At 43.3% G+C, this 21,501-nt stretch overlaps 1 protein-coding gene, 1 long non-coding RNA gene and 1 pseudogene across 2 annotated transcripts in view; 1 reads left to right on the top strand and 2 right to left on the bottom strand.

Moving 5' to 3' along the window:
- Cdk6 (cyclin dependent kinase 6) overlaps positions 1-2,933 on the bottom strand; it is a 207,078-nt gene extending 204,145 nt beyond the window's left edge. Inside the window, exon 1 of the mRNA XM_074064745.1 lies at positions 2,696-2,933. Coding sequence (XP_073920846.1) covers positions 2,696-2,928 — 233 coding nt within the window. The 5' untranslated portion in view covers positions 2,929-2,933. The remainder of the gene's footprint in view (positions 1-2,695) is intronic.
- Positions 2,931-3,838, bottom strand: LOC141418024 (uncharacterized; annotated as a pseudogene).
- Positions 3,839-4,977: 1,139 nt separating this feature from the next.
- Positions 4,978-21,501, top strand: part of LOC141420647 (uncharacterized) — a 187,620-nt gene continuing 171,096 nt past the window's right edge. The window contains exon 1 of the long non-coding RNA XR_012445148.1: positions 4,978-6,150. This is a non-coding gene — a long non-coding RNA (uncharacterized lncRNA). The remainder of the gene's footprint in view (positions 6,151-21,501) is intronic.

Here is a 21,501-nt window from a genome sequence, read left to right as displayed (position 1 = left end):
AAAGAACCAGGGGTAAGACTATAAAACTCTTCCTAGAGACAACAACAAATTACAGGTTTGGGGGCCCAACTTTGGCACTCTCCTTTGGAAAGAGAAGAACTGTTGTCACTTTATCCTTGATTTCCTGACCCTGCCTGAAAAAATATTAGCAAACCTTTAATATCTGGAATTCCCAGTCTGGCCAAGCAAGAGGGGGTGGGGTGGGGGGAAGCCAGTGGTTGCCCTAAGGCAGAGGCAGAACAGAAAAACAGGAAGAAAACAAAACGGGAATGAAGATCTATGCTCATGAGGGTGACCTCATAATAACTTCCTCAAGTGTCACGAATTTCATGGCATATTGTCTTTTCTGACAAACTTCAGGCTAATTATATTGAAACACCTTCTTGGTCCTGAAGCCTGTGATGTCTGGGTTTGAAAATGATTTATTCTACTTAAAAAGGACAAAAAAAAAAAAAGTCAGGTGAACTGACATCAGCCTTCTGGAAACCTGTTTCAGGGCAAGTATCCCTCATCTACTGAAATACAAATACTCAGACACTTGAAGTTCTTTTAAATTTACAAAGTGCTTTCACTTACGTTCTTTTACTTTCTCCCCACAACTCCACATAACAAGTAAAAATAATTTTAGAAAACTCTGCCTTTTTCTTCAATAGCATATCCTAAAGGTCACAGTTCAGAATACAATTGAGTTAGAAATCTCTAAAAACACATCAACTTAAGAGGATAAATTAAGAGAATAAAATGAATTAGTCAAAATCTACCAGCACAATGGTGAAACAACCGTCTGATACAAGAATGGATGTGTTTATACAACAGCTCTTCATTGGGAGGACATCATTTTATTTGCATACATGATAATCACCCTGAATTGGGCACTCCATAGATAACTAACAAAAATAAAACCTTTAGTCTTCAAATTCATGTGGTGAAATCCATCCTTTAGGAAGAGCTTCAGTGATTCCTCTGGGAAAGTAAGTCACTGGGAAATAAACGTATCCTCCTCTTTTCCTCCAATATAACAAAGACACCGCTCCCCCAAGGGTTTTTGTTGTTTTTCAACACATACACACACAAGGTAATCTATTGCTTTTATATAAACCTCATCTTTTCAATTTCATTACCAGTTGCCTCCTCCCCTAACTGAAGTACAGGTCTAATGGAGTCCCATCTTCATAACCCTTTACTACCTTATTTATGCATTTATGCTTCTTTGCTGCCTTCTAGCCTGAGTCCATGTCAGGAACAAAGCACCACACAAATCACCCACCCTAGGATATGAAGAAACAGCTAAAACCTCCCAGGAAGATTCGTGGTCTCCAAGTGTGTAGAGGGCTTGGTATTTCAAAGATCAGTCTTGGATCTCTCCATTTTGATGACTAACGTTAAATTGTTTGACTTTTTTACAAAAATATTTAGCTGTGCTTATTTACATAATTTCATCCATAGCACACACAGTAGGCATGTATTTGAACAGAATCCCCAGATGGATAAAAACAAAGGAGGATAATCCCAAAACCTCCTTTCTCCAACACATTATCCAGAGTTGAGAAAAGGTACAAATCACAACTTAATTTGTAGAAGTTTTTGTGCTCATTCCTTTTTGACTTCAAGCTATGCAGTATGCATCTCTGTTTAAAAAAAAGAAAAGGATGACACACCCACACAATGGGGAAATTCCAAGATCATTAAGAAAACACCATTATCTTAAATCACTCACACACACACACACAGGAGAGAGAGAGAGAGAGAGAGAGAGAGAGAGAGAGAGAGAGAGAGACTGTTAAGAACTGCTGCCTCTCCATCCCCTGGCACAATCCATCTAGGGAAAGCAAGGGTAGAAAATTTAGAATCTAAAGATACCACATCGTGGACTCACGACTAACCCTTGAGAGAAGTGGTCTAAGGACTGTATCAGTCCAAAAATACGAAGTTATACAAACAGGTAACAGTTTTGAAAGACTAGACCAGGCTGGCCTTGAACTTTCGACCCTCTCCTTCAGCCTCCAGATTGCTGGCATTACACACATGTAACCCCATGCCTGGCCTTGGAAGACACTTTTTAAACGATGATGTCTGACACTGGACATCAGTATTGAAACTCCTTAAACCATGAGAAATCATTATTATGCAACTTTAATACCACCAACAACAACAAAAAACTGTGGGTGTGATTGGCAAACATATTCTCATGCATTTCTGCATTTTCTTTCTTTTTTTTTTTCTTTAGTGGTACTGGAGTTTGAACTCAGGGCCTCACGCTTGCACCAGGCTCCACCCTTGAGGTTCCCTTCTAATTATTACAGGGCAACCTACTGCCTCTTTCATTCTGTCTCTCAAAAATTCCCCCATGAGGAAAAACATGTGGGGGTTGGCGGGACATGTCTGATTGGTTTTGTCCTTAAAAGGACCCAACTCCCCCAGACCCTTTGGGGCTGGCAGGGAGAAAACATTTTGGAGCTGCCCAGGGGCAGGGAAGCCTGCGCAGGTCTTCTTTTTCTGTCTTGGTCTTTGGCTGGCTGGTTGGCAAGGTCACTGGCTCTGGTGACAAAGCCTACTCTCACTATGTCAGGCCAGCCAGTCGCGCAGGGCCGCCCGGGCCACCCACTACCCCGCACCTCCCAGGGCCGGAGGATTCCCAGCCTGGCCTCCGAGACGCACGGGCGCCCGACGGCGCGGGCGCGGCTCCCCCACTCACCTGACCACGTTGGGGTGCTCGAAGGTCTCCAGGTGCCTCAGCACCGCCACCTCGCGGATGGTGGAGAGCGGCATGCCCTCCTCGCCAGTCTGCACCCGCACGCGCTTCAGAGCCACAAACCGGCCTCCGTTCTTCAAGTCGCGGGCCTTGAACACCTTCCCGTAGGCGCCCTCCCCGATCTCTGCCACGCACTCGTACTGCTGGTCGGCGCGGCTCAGGCCGTCCTTCTCCATACCGCCCGGCGCGGCGCCGCTGGGGCGGGCAGGGGTGCGCTCGCTAGCTCGCTCGCTCTCGCTCGTCTCCTCCGGGGGAACTCGGGCTCGCTCGCCCTCGCCCCGCCGGATCCGGAGCTCCGGTGCTGGGGCTCTTGGCGGCCGCCGCGGCTGGATGGAGCGACCTCCTCGCTGGCTGGCGCAACCCTGGTGCCGCCGCGAAACTCCGCCTGCCGCCGGAGGAGCGAACCGATCCCTCCTCTGCCCTCCCCGAAGCCAAGTCCTCGACACCGACACGGAGGCGGTTACATAGTCTCTGCCCCAGCGCGTCTCAGCCCACAAGCCTTGCACCTAAAAAGAGGAGACGGGAGGACAAGAAGAAAGCGCAATCAGACATCCCCGGAGCCTTCCTCGGGGTTCCTCCACGACTCCCCTCTTCCTCCCCCACCAAGCCCCCATCGCCACCCTCCGCGCGCTCCGGCCCTCTCCCTAGGCGCCTAAGCCTTCCTGGTTTCTCCGAGAAAAGCGAAGTTACTTTTCTTTCCCTGCAGGGCTGGAGCCGTCTTCGCGCGGAGGTTCCAGGGGCCCCTCGGGGATGAGCGCCGCGCGGGACGCAGTGGAACGGGAGGGGGCGTGCCGAGCAGCCCAGAGTGTGCCGGGAGCGCGGGGGAGGGGAGGCGCCGGGCACGTCAATGTCACGGCTTAATATTTATACCTATATCATTGTTGCTCCGCTGCCCTCTTCGCCTCCTAGGGTCCGGACGTGCAGGGAAAGAGGGGTCGGGGTGGGGTAGGGGGCGTCCAGGGGTCGTGAGCAATCTGGTGGGAAGGGACTGTGGGTCCACCCGTGTGGGGCCGCAGAATGTGGGTGGGGGCTCCCGGGACCCTGTAACCCGATGCTGGGAGTGTGCGAGTAGGGGTGGTCAGACATCTGCTCGGAAATTGCTTCCTTTCTTTCTACTTTCAGTTTTTCTACGAGGAGACATTTAAAAAGGACTCGCACACACAAATGGTCTTAAGGGTAAAGGAGTCTTGTTGGGAAACGGCATTCTCCCTCCGACTCGGAGGACCTCCCTGGTGGAAACCCAGAGAAGACAAGCCATCTGTTGGGGAGGGCTTGGGCTACTCGGGTGGACGAGCAAGGGGCCCTGGAGGGGGGATAGTCTCCCCCAATACATATGGGATCTCAAGGGTAAGGGAAAGGGGTGTCCGACACACTTTCGCTTGTCGTGTCCTTAAAGAATAACTTCAGGAGCAAGATGGCATAACCATGACTCGTCCTTAAGTTTTCAACTGATTTCAACCTGGGCAAAACGCAACCTCCCTTTAAAAAGGTGGAGGTGGGGGAGTAAATGGTGCGCCTCCTGGGGTAAGAGAGAGGGGGCTGTGCTCTGGGGGCATGCACTGGTGAACAACTCCCCACTGCCAAGAGCGCCCCAATGTAGGTAGCAGCGGAGGTGGCTGCTTCTTCCCCCCTACCCCCTTCGGCTGGAGGCCAGGTTGGGGCTGCACCCAGGCGCCACCCCCTATCCCTCTGCACAACAAAGCACCGGAGTGGCGGGGGGTGGAACCCTATTTTCCCTCCCCATTCAGTCGCTATCCAGGACCAGGGGAACCTCCCCCACGGTCGCCGCAACCTCGGCGGGGCATTCGCCACGCCAGCCGCGTGTCTGGAATTCCCGGGAAACCTCGGAATTACCTGCCCCGCCACCGCGGGCCCGCTCGCCTTCTGCCAGGAATTAACGAGACGACAAACGGCGCGACCCCCACGGCGTGCGGGCGGAGCGGACCGCGGCGAGGGCACAGCCTCTCACATTCGCTCCTTTCGGAGCTTTCCTTAAAAGCCGAGTAAAGAGCCCCCCGAGCGTGCCCGGGGGGCCTGCGCCAGGTCGAGGGCCACACAGGTGGCGGGGGAGCCGCCGCGGGCCGCCCAGCCCGCCCCTCCCGCGGCCGCCCTTCCCCTGCCGTGGGAGTCCGGCCCCCGGCTCCACGGCGAAGGAAGCGTCGGGGACGTCCCACCCCCGCAGGGAGCTGCGCCCGCGCTCCCCCCGCGCCTCCCGGACGGTCGGCTTCGCCAGAGAGAAACGGGAGCCGCAATGCCTTTTTCTCCCCCTCGCCTCCACTTTTTTTTGTTGTTGTTGTTGCTTTCCCACGCTGGCTGAATGTGACTTGACCCCATTTCAAAAAAGTTTGACATAGTGCTTCAACATTTCCGCATTCCTCCGCGACTACAAAGGCTGCAGCCGCCTCCTTCTGCTTTCTGTCTCTGCTCTCTGTCTTCACACTCAATGAAATCCTTCATGTGCCTCTCCCGAAGCCTGCCAAGCACCGCAAGGGTCGCCACCAGCGCAGCAAGAAGAGGCCGCCCCGGGGACCGCGACTCCCGCGTGTACGCACACGCAGATGTGCCCACGTGCACCCGAGCGGGTGCGTCGCAGGGCCCGGAGCTGCTTACTGTGGCGCTTGCATTTTAACTTATATTTTTGATAATAAAAATAAAAAGTTGGGAGCTAGGAGCTTGGAGCTTGGGCACTGGCCGGCTGCGTGCACTCCTCGGTGCACAACACGCCCACAGGGCTTGCCAGCAGGAAGCCTGCGTTAACTTTTATTTCACGATGGGGAAGATGGAGCCCACACCCACACCTCAGAAGCTGCAGAGGGAGCTTTCGTGGGGAAACAAACATGAGGCACGAAAACACATTCTTGGGCATGGAGTCCCCTGAGACAGTGCATTTTAAACCTTGCATGTGGATGATTCTGTAAATGTCCAAGTGGAGTCCAAGTTCCGTTTGGAGAACCTGGATGAGAACTGTATGTGTGGGCGTTTGTGCGCACGGGCATGTGGAAACTGGCACAGGATCTTGGTGTGGTGGTGGTGGTCGGGTGTCCCTGGTATGGGCTATCCCCCTTTCTCCAGATTAAGAAAGACTCCGCTAGCTCCCCCAAACTGGCCCCTACAGCCTAGCCTGCTTCAGTTCCTAAGGGGTTAACCGAAGCCGATTCCTAGGACACACAGCCCCCTCCCGACACTTATCCCCTCCACACACACACACACACACACACACACACTCAAATCCCTGTCTCCCACCCGGGCAAGTCCCAGAGGTCCCCCGAGACCCCGCATCCCGCAGCCCACCCGCCCGAACCCATCGCTCCTTACCTGAGGGCCCAGTCGCGTCGGGTCTCCCGAGGGGCCGCTAGTGTCCGTCGGACCTCCGCACGTGTCCACCGCGCGCGGAGCAGGTAACCCGACTGGGGACGCAGTCCGCTGCGCACTCTCCCGCAAGGGGGTGGGCACAGCGGCGGAGGGCGGAGGGACGGCGGAGGGCGCCGCCCGCGCGGCTCGCTGGGGCGGTCGGGGGCCTCGGGGCTCCGGCCGGGACTGGGGGGCCCGAGCCGGGGAGGTGGCGGGGGCGGCCGCCGCTCGGGGCGGGGCGGGGCTGGGCGGAGACCCGCGAGCCTGCTTTGCTGGAGACCCACCCGGCTGCCGGGCCCGGGGGACTCTGCGCGGTGGCCGGCCAGCAAGTGTGCAAATTAAAGCCTTCCGGAGAGAGGGGAGGCGACTGAGCCCCGGCTGTGCTAGGAGCCTCGCGGCTCCCCAGCCATCCTCACGGATGGGGGCGAGAGGGGCGGAGGGGGGAGTTAAAAGAAAATTTCCGGTTTTCATTGCATCTGGAAGGGGGGGATCCCGCGACTAAAGTAAGCCGCGTGGAAAGGAAAGTGGGGTGTGTCATCTGGAGTCTGCGGAGTTCATACACCCGAGGTCGCCGGAGTTGGGGTTTTGACAGGGTGAGGATTGGGGGGGGTGGTAATCAGCCGCGTGGGATGGGGACGGATGAGGAAAAAAAAAAAAAACAACAATAATGAGGGAACGATGGGGATGGTAAATACCAAAACTTTCCAAGAAACTGAAGAATCAGACCAAAAAAATAAGTCTTCTCTCTTAAGGGGGAGGGGGTGGGAAGCTTGGCAGGATGCCTTGCAGAAAAGAAAATACTAATCTATCCAAGCACTTTTCACTTTCAGCATGAGCTGCATTTGTTTTGTTTTCTTTCGCTTCCTTTCGGCCTCACAAAGCCCTATCTTTTCCTTTTGGACAGAGGATATGGTTTGGAAATTGTCAGGCACTCTTGTGGTTAACGATCTACTTGAAGGGACTGACGGGGTCACAATTATTAAGTGGTTAGCAACTGCTGAGGGGTCCCTGAGGTATTCCAGAGGAGCCAAAAAAGACTAAAATTTAGTGTAAATAACAGAACTGCAAGATAATACACACACGCGCACACACAAAGAGGCGTTCTTAGCTAAATGCATGATTAGAATTTTGAAATTTGAAACCTTGTAAAAATGTATACTTTACCTGCTGAGAAAAACTGAATACAATGATTTCAGGTGAAAATGAGATTTTGGAGGGGGAACAGTATGTAAGACTTCTTACAGTGGACTAAAAGAACAGTCAAATAGCTTCTTTTTGGAAAGAATTCAATGTTCTCCAAAATCCTTATCTGTAGAATACTTGAAATACTTCTAAGCATCTTAAAGCAAAACTAAAAAAAGAAAAAGCTATTTCAAGACTTTGTAGAAAAATTAAAGCCCAACAAAATTCTGTTTGAATTGGAAATACTACCTCTATAAATCTTTTGCTTATAAAAATTAGACCATGTTATTAATTTCACAGCACATCAAAGTTTTGCCTTTATAAAATTAATTCTGTGTTACAATGTGAAGTAAGGTTAGGGAAATAAAAATTGATGCATTTCCACTAGCAAACATTTTCCAAATGCATTTAAAAAAATTTTTTTAAATAATAAAAGTGAATATGTGTCTTTAAGCTTAAGACAATTTACAAAATGCATTTTGTGTTAAAGAGCATATCTTCTAAAATCAAATCAAGTTCCTGAACAAATTTTGTATTTGTTGTTGTCTATAATTTTATATGCAGTATTTACTTCAGAATGTAAATCATTAGATTTTCTATTTATATAAAACATTGAAAAACTACAAATCATTAATTGAACCTTAACCTGCAGGCATAAATGGGAGTCCTTCATTTGGATAATTGCTCACACTTCTCAGTAATTTTAAAACAAGATTTTCTTTCTAGTAATTAACATGTTTATATCATCTTAAAATAATGGTCAATAACGAGTCATAGGAATCAGCACATGATGGCAAAAATTTATTTGAGTAAATAATTTGTTTAAAAATTAGCAAACAGTAAATATCTTTAAAATTAACAGAAGAGTGTATTTTCTACACTGGGTAGTATTTTTAATTACTGAAGTTGACAACTAACCATTACTAGATTAGAAATTCCATGGTTTATAGGTTACTAGATCACTTGAGCAATGTAAAAAAAAATTATTACATTATATATGTTTATCTCAGGTGTTAATTGTCTGTGTCCTATTCTTTTTCTGATATTGCTTATGTTTTATGTTAATTTAACATTGTTCACTTTAAATTCCAATTGGTTAAAAATTCAAACCCAAGAACGTTTTACAATAGATTGTGTAAAATTAGTAAATATCATATTGTTTTTGTTTAGGAAAGTCCTCTGTGGGTAACAGGTTATCATTACAAAATTTGTGTGAAGTTTGTAAACTGTGAACCAAAGTCTGACTCCTCTGTTTAAAAGTTTTCTACAAATGAAAATACAACATTCAAGAATAATGACTGGACCCAGAATTTTCATACCACATATCAGATATTTTAGAGTTTCAAATCAAAATCATCTTACAGGTTTTTAAAAATAAGAATTCATAACTTTATCTCTAAGCATATCTCTTACACAAAGTATTCTTAGTGTTACATAAGGGATGTGTTTCATGTGTGAACAATTTCATATCAAATATCTGTAAATTTTTGTTTTCCTTTAAATAAAAATTAAATTTAAAGTTCTGATCTATAATTTTTATCTTGTTAAAGAAATGAGTAGTTTATTTTAAATAGTTATTACATAATGTATAGTAATTCTAAATCATATGTGATTTATATTGGCAACTCAAATTTGCAAAATAAATATTTCAGAAACTTAGCAGTGAAGTTTTGCTATAATTTACAATTGTTTTAATTGGAGGTCCATTTAAATGTATGTTTTTGTCTATAAAATTCTCCTGATTATTATTTTGAGAAAAACTTTTCTGCTTTTATCCAATAACTTTGGAACGAGTTACCCTACTTTTTAACCTAATTTGTATATGTGTAAAGGTTATCTTTGTTGAATAATTACCACCAAAAACTATAATTTTGATAGGAATAGTATAACATAGTACAATGCATTTTAATGCATTCTTTTTCCCTTGCCAGACATTTCCAAGGTCTTTTCTTGGGTTTTCCACTAAACTAGAAAATTGAAAGTTTCCTAAGTACTCTAGAAAAAAGTCAATTATTTAATCAACTTTTCAACTGTGAAATTTTGTACTTTAAATGATTTTTAAAGGTCAGGCTTCTAAATGAATTACTTCAATTCATTTGGAAATGACCTGGATTTTTCTGTTTTAATTGTTGCACGTGATCTACTGTGGTACCTTTGAGCAATGAAACTTGAAAAGATTTTGATATCTTCCATGAGGGGAAAAAAAACATTTAAGTAGTAGCTTATAAAATTTAAGGAGAAAAAAACAGACATTATTATCTTTTGGAACATTCTGTTTCCATGGGTTCTACTACTCTATAATTATCTCTGTGCAACATGTCTGTACTGTGCTCATATTTGTATAATTGTCATCATCTTTTCTAATTTTTTCCCTTTTGATAGACACTCATATCTTCTTTTTCCTTTGTGTATGTGTTTATGTGCACATACCTGTATGTTCTTAGCATATTGTTATGACATGTTCAAGGCATGTTCTTAAGGTCCTTTCATCATCTATATTAGAATTCTGAATAATCAGAAATGTAACTATGGAAATATACGTAGGAGAGCTGGTGATAATCACATTAAAATACCTACATTTTCTTTCAATTTATGATAACCTGTTTTTGTTATTGGCATTTATCATTTCTTTTCTTAGATAATACTCACAGCTTGACTGCACACATGGCCTAATGATTGTGTGGTCCTAGCTGTTTTTGGTTAAGCTAAAAGGTGTGTACACATCTTAGATTCACCGTTCAGATAGGGCAGTGAAGGTACAACACAGTGGGATGAGCGATAGATGACAGAGTGGGATCTGGGAGGTAGAAGAAAGACAAAGAAGCCACCCAGGGAGAAACTTCTGTGAATGGCTTGGCAGCAGGGGCAAGTGAAGGAGGCACATGCTGAGGTCATGGGGCCAAGAGATGCAGCCTCAGTGCCCTAGGTACGGGGTATCCAGGCAACCCGATTCTTTCAGAGTGAATGGCATTCTGTGTCTCTTCTTTTATGCAATTAAATGAGATTGTATAGAGTGTGTGTCCATATTCATGTGACTCTATTTTATGTTGTCTCGTTCTGCGTTTTTCCTGAAATAATCTTTGCAGAATGGAAATCTTTGCAGAATTGTTTGAATGCCTAGAAGAAGGTACATAATAACAGTTTGTGGAGCAAACATTTTACCACAGATCACAAAGATGGCCTGATTTTTAAACTGTATTATAAATTTATTCAACGTTACATATACGTTTGTATCCCCATTACCTAGCACAGTGACTGACAAGTATTTTGTGTCCAATAAATGTTTGTCTACAGAAAAGTTGCCTTTGTACCCTTTTGTCCCTCTTCTTTAGGATGACTTCTATTTCCTTCAGGGGAATATAGTGAAATAATTTTTTCTGTAATCCAGTAGAGAATTTCAGTAGCGTTTAAGGATCAATGTACTGTTTTCAGGACCTCAGAAGCATATCTTTGTTTGCAATTTTTCTCCTTTTTAGCCCTCTTCTCTGAATCCTGTCATCCTTTCAAGGTTCAGCTCCTCCTGAAAACCTTTAGACTGCCTCAGCTAGTGGATATACCTCTTTCCTCCAATACCTTGAAGCCATTCTCCTCTACCTTTTGTAAAAGCTCGGCTCCCTGAGTCCCTGGAGCATCCACCATGCCTTGTTCACTTTGACAAGTCAGTGTCTCCTGGCTATTTGTAAGTTGTCAATGAATACAGCAGTGGTTCCTGTCAACTTTCAAGAGTGTTACTGAATCAAGCAGACACAGAATAGATGGGAATATTTGTGACATAAGTAGAATAACATTTGAGACATGAGAAATTGGTGTTGCAAGTTGCTTAAACAGGAAAGAACCAGATCATCCTGCTACTTTGGGTGAATTTGATGTTTTCTTTTGCACTGCAGAAATTGGTCACTTAAAACGTTTTGGTCTAAAAGAAAATGTTTTTAGATCAATTTCTCCATTCCCTACCACTCAAAATTGCAATTGAATTAATTTTCCTTGAAAAGAGCAAATGTTAAACTATGAGGTAAATTAAATATGGTTTAGATCAGAACCTGGAAATATTACTAATTTTATTTGCGAATATCTTTAACATTTATGTGACTATATCCTAAGAGACAGACCTTGATTTCTAAGTCGGGAGACTTGTGTTTTTATTCCTAGCTCTTCCTCCCTCAGTAATATTCACTGTGCCCTCAAGGACCAGCCATTTAACCTTTCTGACCTTCATTGTCTATGCCTATTAAATGAGTTTGCTAATTATTCAGGAAGATATAATGAAAAAAGCTTGGTGAGAGGCAACAGAGAATTTTTTCTTTGCAAGGGAAGGTATGGAGGTGTAATGCAGGTTACTAGTCTGGCTGTCAGAAGATGTGAACTTTAATCTGGAGTTGGCCACAAACAACCTGTGTGAGCTTGGGCAACACACGTAAGCCATTAATGTCCTTGTCAGTAAAAAAGATGATTGGATTGAATGATTTCTATAGCTGCTGCAGCTTGAAAATGCTGTGGTCCTGTCCAGCATGTCAAAGTCTGGCATCATCATTCTACATCTATTTTTATAAATCCCCTTAATAAGAGGGATGCCAGAGGACGAGAGGGATCTAGCAACTGAGAGAGATGTCTGGATTTCAGATACAAATTATATTGGGCTCTCTGTAACTTAAATTTCTAGGTTTTAAAGACAAAAAAGAAATGAGCGCTTCTAGGGTATTTTCATTAGAGATGTAGAGGAAGGAGGCAGACTTTAATTATTTGGCTAAAACTAATTGTGTTAAATGGATCAACCATCATTGATAAAATACAAGTAAATTACAATGGTACACCTAGAGCTAGGATATCCAAGATTAGAGACCTTGGATGATCACAGGAATTCTTCAAAAGTGGCATGAAGTGTAACTTTGGAGGATATGACATATCTATAAACCATTAAAGGCATCACTGGCCACCAGTCTTCCGTGAGGCAGGGGATAGGAATGGGAGGACCAAAGACAGTACAATGTAAATTTTAGGGACTTTAGTAATAACAGATATTCCTAGAATTGCTGATCAACTCTAGGCTATTTTAAGAATATGCATAGAGGAAGAGGCTCAGCCTCTGTGTTCTTATTTTCCACTATATCAGGTCATGTGCATGGGTTTAAGTTCATCCTTAGATGTGCAGGAGAGGGAAACATAGACAGTTAGCACCAACTAGTCATTATTAGAAGTCTTGCTCCTTCTTTGTGACCTTTAATCAGTAAGGTAGGAATACTGTACTCTACCACAACACATTGACTTGAGGATCACATAAGTACCTGCTATGTGTATTTTGCCTTTAGTAGACACTTAACAAGTATTAGTATACAATCAATATTCCCTTTACAAAATCACATTTCCCATCGTTTCTCTTTTTAGGAACAGCTAACCCTTTCATGGACATGGCTTTCTTTTTAGCTGAGTTGGAATATGTACTCATTACAGGAGAAACAACCCAAGAAGCAGAACACACCCATATTATCTTGGGCCATGACAAAACCACAGTATCTCTGGGTGTGTATATATAGAGGGTGGGTTGTCTCAGCCAAGACTTCTTTGTTGTGTTTAGATCTTACTCCAGTATAACTCACTCTTTTTAGTCTTTTCCTTACCTGCATCTTCCTTCTTGGTGCTTCCATTTTCCACTACTTTAATGTGACCCCAGGACTACCTTCTTCTGCCTTTTATATCTGTACCCCAAATATTTACTGAGCTTTGGCTTAAAAACCCGGCACTTTGTTGCCTTCCTTGTGCTGTGAGAGCTCTTCCATAGTCACCAGGTCCCCTCCCATTTCTCTTGCTTAAAGTGCTGTTGCTCCATTTCTCATCTTGTCATCTGTTCCAGGCCTGTGCCAGGCTTAGTTTAACAATGTATTTCCTGTCCCATACTCTCTTTTAGGAGAGCTAGCCTACTCCCCCTCTTTTAACATTTCCATTCTGCTTTGATTTTCATCCTTTGATACTCAAATATTTCTTCATCAGCCATTTTCCTTACAGCTTTCTTATCCTTAACCATGGGCCATAAGGTGTCTTGACTACATAGTTGCTGGAACCTCTGTTCTCTATCAGCTCCTACAGTGAGATGTTAAAAATGTGTTGGATTATAAGCATTGGAATATAAAAGAGGATAGACTACTGCAGGCAGGGTCTGGAGATTTTGACATTTGTATCTAAGTTCTAGCCCGGAGTCAGTGAACAAGAAGTGTTGGTTGAATGAAAGATCTAATAGCACGAGGAAATAGATGCTCTTACAATTTTCCACGTCAAAAGTCACCTGCTACTCTCCCAGGCCACATCTTTCTCCCCTATATCTTCCCTGTCCTAAATTCCATGTTATGAAACTTAAGGATGAACCCTTAAGCAGAGTAGGTAAAAGTCTCCATTTTTGTTGGTTCAGCACCCCTAGTCTCCACCTCTGGGTTGCGTGACCATGTGAACACCAAGAATGGTGACTCCTGAGTTGAGTCAATCTGACTCAGTTGGGTTCACACAGGATAGGAGGAGACATAAAATCCACACAGGAAGTTGAAACACACTAGGGAAAAAAACTGATTTAAGATTTGTGAGCAAAGAAAGTGGCCCATGGATCAGTGAACTGAGTCAGGACTTTCCAACATCACCAGTTGGAAAGTTTTTCCCTTGTTAGGCGTGGCATTTTTAATGCTGATTTTCAATCTTTTCCAAAATTCTTCCTTCTTAACTGTCATGACACATGACTTCTGCCACTTCTTGATTTGATGTTCTTTTGTCTTGCATTGCCAGCTTTTCCTTGTGGTCCTACCCAACAATTGGAGACACCTTCTAAGACTCAACAACCAGTGATGGAATTGTTTTGCAAACTCATTTATTCTCATACAAGTGATCAGACCTTCCCCTGTGCATCCACATAAAAATGGGTTATTCTGAGCTGTGTGTGATGGTACATGTCTATAATCCCAGCTACTTAGGAGGCAGAGGATTAGAGGATTACAGTTCAAGGCCATCCTAGACAAAAAGTTAATGAGATTCCTGCTCAACAAATAAATGTGATCCCAGCTATGCCTGAGGTATAGGTAGGAGGATTGTAGTCCAAGGTCTGTCCTTATCCAAAAATTAACTAAAGCAAAAAAAAAAAAAAAAAAAAGGTGGGCTGCAGCGTGCCTTAAATGGTAGAGTGCCTGCCTAGCAACTTTGAGGTCCTGAGTTCAAATCCCAGTACCACAAAAATAGGTTTCCATTATCTTTGTAGTATTTATCACCTCTAACCTAGCCACAAACCTGTTTCACTCTCCTTTTCCTTGCCTGTGTTTAATTTTTTCATCTGCTGACTTCATAATTCTTTTCAAGAAATTTATGACCTCACAAAGCCCTGAGTTCAAACCCCAGTACCACCAAAGGGAAGGAAGGGAGGAAGGGAGGGATGAAGGGAGAGAGGGAGGAAGGAAGGAAGAAAGGAAGGGAGGAAGGAAGGAAGAAGTTTGTGGCCTCCTCTTCTCTGTTAGCCTCCACCTCTGGCTCAACCACCACTCAGTCCTCAGTCATAGGGAGTTTGTTGACTGAAATGGTTTTAGGTCAACCCTAGAAATGCATTCCCTGGTCTTTCATCTTGACTGCATACTAGAGGCTGATGATCCAGCAGGGTCCTTAACTTCATTAGTGTCCTCTCCCCAACCCCGCAAATCTACTGTCCTACACTGACGCTGAGCAAGTCTGACATTGGGTTTGGCAGTTTGGAGCCAGTGCTACCCCTCTTTCCCTAGTCAGTTCTCTGGCCTGGTTTCTAGGACATTTCATAACTTCTTCTCTCAAGTCTCCAGTACCTTCCCCATCCTAATTGTCATGAGGCTCTTGCTTTTGATTCCACCGAGAAAATAGAAGAAATCTGGGCAAAATTCCCTCCACTGTTGCCGTTCGCCCTCTCACACCATCTACAGGACAGGACGCCACTGTTTGGCTTCTTTCTTCCTCACACAGCCACTCCTATTCACTCTCCATGTTGGCCACTACTCATCTTCCTCACCTCTACGCTGGTGTCTTCAGGGGCTCAGTCATTAGACTTCATCTTCCCTCTCTCCACTCTCTCACACTCCTGGGTAACTTCCTCTGAAGTACCATGCGTTTAAATATCATTTGCATGCAGACACTTCAAATTTTGTATCTCCATTCAGACATTCTCTTTGAATTCCAGAGAGATATAACTAACACTTACTTGCAATTTCTGCATGGATGTGTAATAGGCATGTCAAACATATCACATACCAAAATGATCTGTTTTTGTTCCAAGTCCACTTTACCTGGTTTTCTCCATTTTACTAAAACCTGCATTCTGTTTGCTTAGTCCAAAATCTAGCAACATCTTTCAGCTCCTGTCTTTTCCTCATACCCTAAGGCAATCAGTCAGCCCTACAGTCACAGCTGGAAAGGCCTTAGTCTGTCACTTAGTCTACTGGAATAGCCTCCCAACTGCTCTCTCTGTTTCTGTCTCTGCCCCTCTACCCGCTCCACGCAGAAGGCAAAGTGATCTTTTAAAAAGCAAAGTCAGACTCTCCTGTACCTGCCAGGGGCATCCCACCTCTCTCATGCAAGATCTATGTCCTTTCTGTGGTTTGCAAGACCTTACATGCCCTGACCCTTGTCCACCATTCTCTGATTCTTCTCATCACTCTCTGCTTCCTCTGCGTCAGCTACACTGGCTTCCTTGCAGCCCTTCAAACCCACCAAGCACATTACACCTCTGAACCTTTGCACTTGCTGTTTCTTCAGGCTGAAATGCTCTTTACCCACATGTCTGCATGGCTGGTAGCCTTTCTTCCTTTGGCTCTCACTCACAAGTCATCATGGGGTGCTGGGAATGTGGCTCAGTGGTAGAATGCTTGACCAGCGTGTGTGAGTCCTTGGGTTCAATCCTCAGCACCACACACACACACACACACACACACACACACACACATACACACACACATATCTCATCAGAGGGGTGTTCTCTGACTACATAAACTGTATCCACTCCATCTTACTTCACTTTATTTTTCTTTCTCAGGACTTATCAACATTTGACACATTATAGGCTTATTTATTTATTTGTTTAGTATCAGCCTCCACCCACCTCCTTAGAATGTAATCTACAAGGGAGCAGGAACTTTTTTTTGTATATATACTCTGTATCACTAAAGCAAACATTTGTGGATTTTTTTCAATTTTAATTTTATTTTTCATTAGTTTATTAATTGAACAAACTTCAGCAAACATTTGGCAGAAAGTGAATAAATGACTCTCCTCCTATTACAATTAGCTCATCCTTGGCTGGCTGACATTTTATTAATTAGGACTAACTATCTATAATATATACCTTAGTATAATACCCCTAAATTCAGTGTTTTATATCAGCCAATTTCCTTCTTGTGGCCTTCAGCTGGGATTGTTAAAGGTATTGCTTTGGGATAATTTGTTTCACAAATTAGATCTAAAATTACTAAGACTATAAAGTAAGTGCAGTATTCAATTCATTGAAATTAGCCTCACATTGGAATGCATCTATAACGAATATCAATTTTGTTTAAAACCTTTGTCTCTCCTGAAAGGAAGAGCAAGATACAGTTTGGAAGCCAGAGGTGGCTGTTCCAGGTTCTTGCAGGCCCAATGAGAGCCCAGGATGGGGAGTGGCATAGTGCCTAAGAATAGGGACCCTGGTGGGGCCAAACTCTGCAGGTTCAAATCCAGGCTCTGTCATTTGTTAGCTTTGTGTCTTTGAGTAAGTTTGCTTAACTTCTTTGAGTCTCAGTTTCTTTGTCTGGCTTGATAATTAACAAACCTCCCTGCTGCATAGGATTGTCCTGAGGATTTCATGAGCAATGCATGTAAGGCATTATAGGATTGGTACCCAGAAAGTACACGCTAGCTATGATCACTGCTAATATTCTGCCTGACAAAACATCTGTTACTTTTTAGCATTTTACTGTCCTTTTTCCCAGGCACATGGATTTACTGCAAAACACTCTGTGTCTACCACCTTTAGAGCACTTGCTAATTATGTTACATGCTAAGTCTTTTCCTTCCCTACTTCCCTCCTGTCTTCCTTGAATAAATAAATGTTCATTCCTCCCTCCATCCTTCCCCCTTTATTTCTTTCCTTCCTTCTTTCCCTCTCACCCTCCCTCCTTTTATCCCTTCCTCTTTCCTTCCATAAGTTCTGCCTTTCCTTCCTCTTTTCTCTATTTCTCTCACACAAACTGTTGTGCATTCACCCCCTCTGTCCCCTCCTTTTTCCATTTCTGCTCTTTTCATGGAGCTCTGGAGGGAAAAGACCTGTTGTGTCACCAGGAAGAGTCTTTGGAAGCAAATCTTTCACAGCTCTTACTTCTTGGGTAGCATTTTGCTCTTTCAAAGCAGCCCCTTCTATAGCAGTCACTGTGTGAGAGTCGCTTTCAAAGACTGCTTGTTGCTCACGTTGATCAGAAACGCCACCTCAGCACTTCTGACTCTTATGTGGGTTATGCCAACAGCAGTTATTGCTTTACAGAGCCCTGACTTGTCTTATCAACAATCGTGGGTTAACTGTAAAGTCAACCATAACCAATTGCCTCGCTTGCTGTTCTAGGGGACATCCGTGAATAATTGCTTTGTGCCTAATAAAGTTCAACTCCAAGGATGGTGAGAACATAGAAATAAATGAAAGACATGTTCAGTGGAAATGTGGATTTCCCCCTCTTCTATTAGATTAGGAATTTCTTGAGAAACTGTGTATGCTGCATTCATTTTTCATGTATACAGCTAGAACCCAGCTTTTTAAATGCTCCCAGGCTAGGGGTGTGGTCAGTGTTAAAGTGATTGCCTAGCATGCACAAAGACTTGGGTTGACTCCCTGGCACTGTAAAAGAAAAGAGAAGAGAAGAGAAAGAAGAGAGGACAGGAGAGGGGAGGGAGGAGAGGAGAGGAGAAGGAGAGAGGGAGGGAGGGAAATGGGAGGTTGGGAGTGGAGAGGAGAGAAGAAGGGGGAGTAAAGGGGAGGAGTGGAGAGGAAAGGAGAAGAGAAGAGTGGAGAGTAAGAGAGAGAGAAAGTATGCTGGGTTTGGCTTGGTGGTACACATTTGTAATCCCAGCCCTCAGGAGGCTGAGGGAGGAGAATGGCCAGCCTGGGCTATATAGTGAGACCCTCAAAATGCTCCCTGAATTTTTGCTTCCCACAAATTAGTCAAAAATTTAAAGCACAAGCCTTAAATTGTGATTAAGGGCGATGATCTATGTGATCATCATTCAGGCACTTTGAAAAATATACTTCTAAGTGCTAAATTCTCATACTAGTAGAACAATTATCATAAGATCTCTATTACGCTGGTGGTGAGACTCAAGTAGTAGAACACTGCTTAGCAAGCATGAGGTCCTGAATTCAAATCCCAGTACTGCGTTTTATCTTTTGTGGCACTTATTACTATAAATCCTAGCGATATGGAAATGTGTATGAATTTTATTACTTGCAAATGTCCCTGGGGAACTAGCTCTTACGTTCATACTACAGATACCCTGTCCTTTCAAAATCTGCTTGCTTGTTAGAGTGGCTCAAGCATAAGAGTGCCTGCCTTGCAAATGTGAGGCTCTGAGTTTAAACTCCAGTGCCACGAAAAAAAAAAAACCTGTAAAAAATAAAACCTGCTTGCTTAATTAATGTGTGAATGATTAAATGGGTAACATTATACTCACATTTATTCAGAATGTTTGAAGAGGTTTTACATATTAAGTAGTCTTATTGAATGAAAGTTACTATCTAAATAATCTATATGAATTGACGTATTAGAATATAAAATTAAGTAAATGCAACATTATATGAAATATAATGTTACTTTTATAATTTAAAAGACACTTCTATTTTCTTAAGTTACAAAATTAAGAGAAACCAACAGATCCCCTAAAAAATAAACCTTTGGTTTTTTGTTTTGGTTTCCCAGTACTTTGGCATGCCTTTAAAAATAAATCTGCTTTTTCAAGCTAAGTAGTTGTATGGATTCTAAACAAAAAGCAACTTTATATTCTGGTTGGAAAGTTCTCAGAAGGCTAAATTACCTCGAGGAGGACATTGTAACACTGACCTGAAGTGATGAAAATGGTTGTATTTTCATTTTTCTTTAATACATTTGTATCTCTACATATTAAATTTTTAGACAAAACTGGTTTGTACATCCCTGTTGCTTGAGCAGGAGGAAATCATTATAATGAAAAGAGTTATTGAAAATGGTCCATGTTGTGTAATTCCCAAGATAAACAGGCTGAGTAGCAAATGTTTCTGTTGTGAGCTGTTTTATACTGAACTGTGCATTATAAACCCATTTGCTGAACACATTGAGAGATGGACTAGCTTCCTAAACCGACACTGGATAATGTTTATTTGCCATTCCTCTCCTTCCTCTGCGCAGATCTTGTTAGATATGTTTCTATGTTTCCTGGAACTCATCCACATCAGAGCAGGGAAATCACAGATGAACAAACCAGAACAACAGAATTTACAATTTATAAACACATATTTTATACAAGATCATAAGAAAAACTTAAACCATGTACATAACAGAAACCGCATTAGGGAAGCAGATAGAGCAATGTGGTAGTGACCATTTTTAAAATGATCATAAAAACCCCCTGGAGTTGAGGAACACAAAAAACATACAAGTGACCAGGATGAAAGAATTTGGATCTAGTAAAAGGAACACATGTGATCAGGATGTCTTAGAGGGTGATGCTGGGCTCCTCCTGATTACACAACATGTGGCTGTAGTATTCTGTGTATTTAAGTAATATTCTTAACTATTAACATATTAATAATTAATATATTTAACACATTGTAAGTACAATATACTTAAGACATTGTGTGTTTTATTTCAGTTAGAGTAATCTTTTTTATTTTTGTGGTATTGGGGTTTGAACTCAGGGCCTTGCACTGGCTGGACAGGTGCTCTATTGCTTAAGTCATACTTCCAGCCCAATAGAGAAATCTCATGTGCACCCAATTTTGATATTTCAAATACTTCCAGAAAAAGACCTCTGTTGATAAACACTCTGATGCTGAGACATGGTGGCTCTCACTTGTACCTCCAGTTGCTTGGAAGGTGGAGACCAGGAGGACTGCAGTTCTAGGACAGCCCAGACAACAACTTAGTAAGACTCCATCCAACCAATAAGCCAGGTGTGGTGGTATGTGTTTGTAATCCAACCTACTCAGGAGGCATAGATAAGATAAGATCATTGTCCTTGGGCAGATATGTGAGACCCTATCTAAAAAATAACCAGGGGGCATGGCTCAAGTGACAGAGCACCTGCCTAGAAAATGCAAGACCCTGAGTTTAAACCACAGTAGCTCCACCCTCAAAAAAAAACCCATAACACAACAATAAGACACTCTTTGAGTGTTGTAGAGTTGAAGGAATAGAAGTAGCAGGAGTGGAAAAAATAAAAAGTTCCTTTCTACTCCCAAAGAAAAGACTTCATTAATGGTCCTTTTTCTTTGTCTTCCAATAGCACCTCTTACCTAGAATTTGATGAAAAGTAGCATGTAGATGTAAATTAATTTATTCATTCATTTATTCATAAATACCATGTACCTCATACCATGTACATGCCAACCTATGCCAACTCTGGACTAAGCACTGGGACATGTTATAAATTGTCAATGTGGAATTAGGCTTTTGGGGATATCTCAAAATTAAAAATACAGACCTGAAAAGTCAGATAACTGGTGGTGCTAGTGCCTTTGAGGCAGATGGAAATTGAGGAAAGTGAAGTGAAGAGACAGCTGTACATTGAGAAGTGAGGGAGATAAGCTCTGTCATCACAAAGTTTTTGCTGTGAGTGGAAAGATACAGGAGGCTTGGGGGTTCATAGATAAGAATCACATGTGTAGAGCTATTAGGGAGAAGTCTCTTGCAATGAATTGGAGGATTTGTTGGTATTGCCAGCACAGAATAGGCTGAGAACAGAATTAATGGAGGGTTAAACTATGAGAGATTCAGTGTTCATTGAACTTGGTAAGCAAAAATCAGGGAGGGAGAGTGAGAATATGGAAGGATGTATGGTGGACGTGGGTGTGTGTGAATGGAGAGTGGACATTCCAAGGATTTGCAATGAATACATTTGGGAAGTGGTCTTACTTTTATATGGCAGGGTGGGGTTGGAGGATGGTAAGTATCAGGATTATGATCTATTCGGTTGAAGTTTCTGATGGATCCTTTGCATGAAGGATCCTTTGTTGA

This window comes from Castor canadensis, chromosome 2, assembly GCF_047511655.1.
Source record: "Castor canadensis chromosome 2, mCasCan1.hap1v2, whole genome shotgun sequence".
Classification (NCBI taxonomy): Eukaryota; Metazoa; Chordata; class Mammalia; order Rodentia; family Castoridae; genus Castor; species Castor canadensis.
Note: the sequence above shows the minus strand (reverse complement) of the source record. Positions and strands in the feature narration are given on the sequence as shown.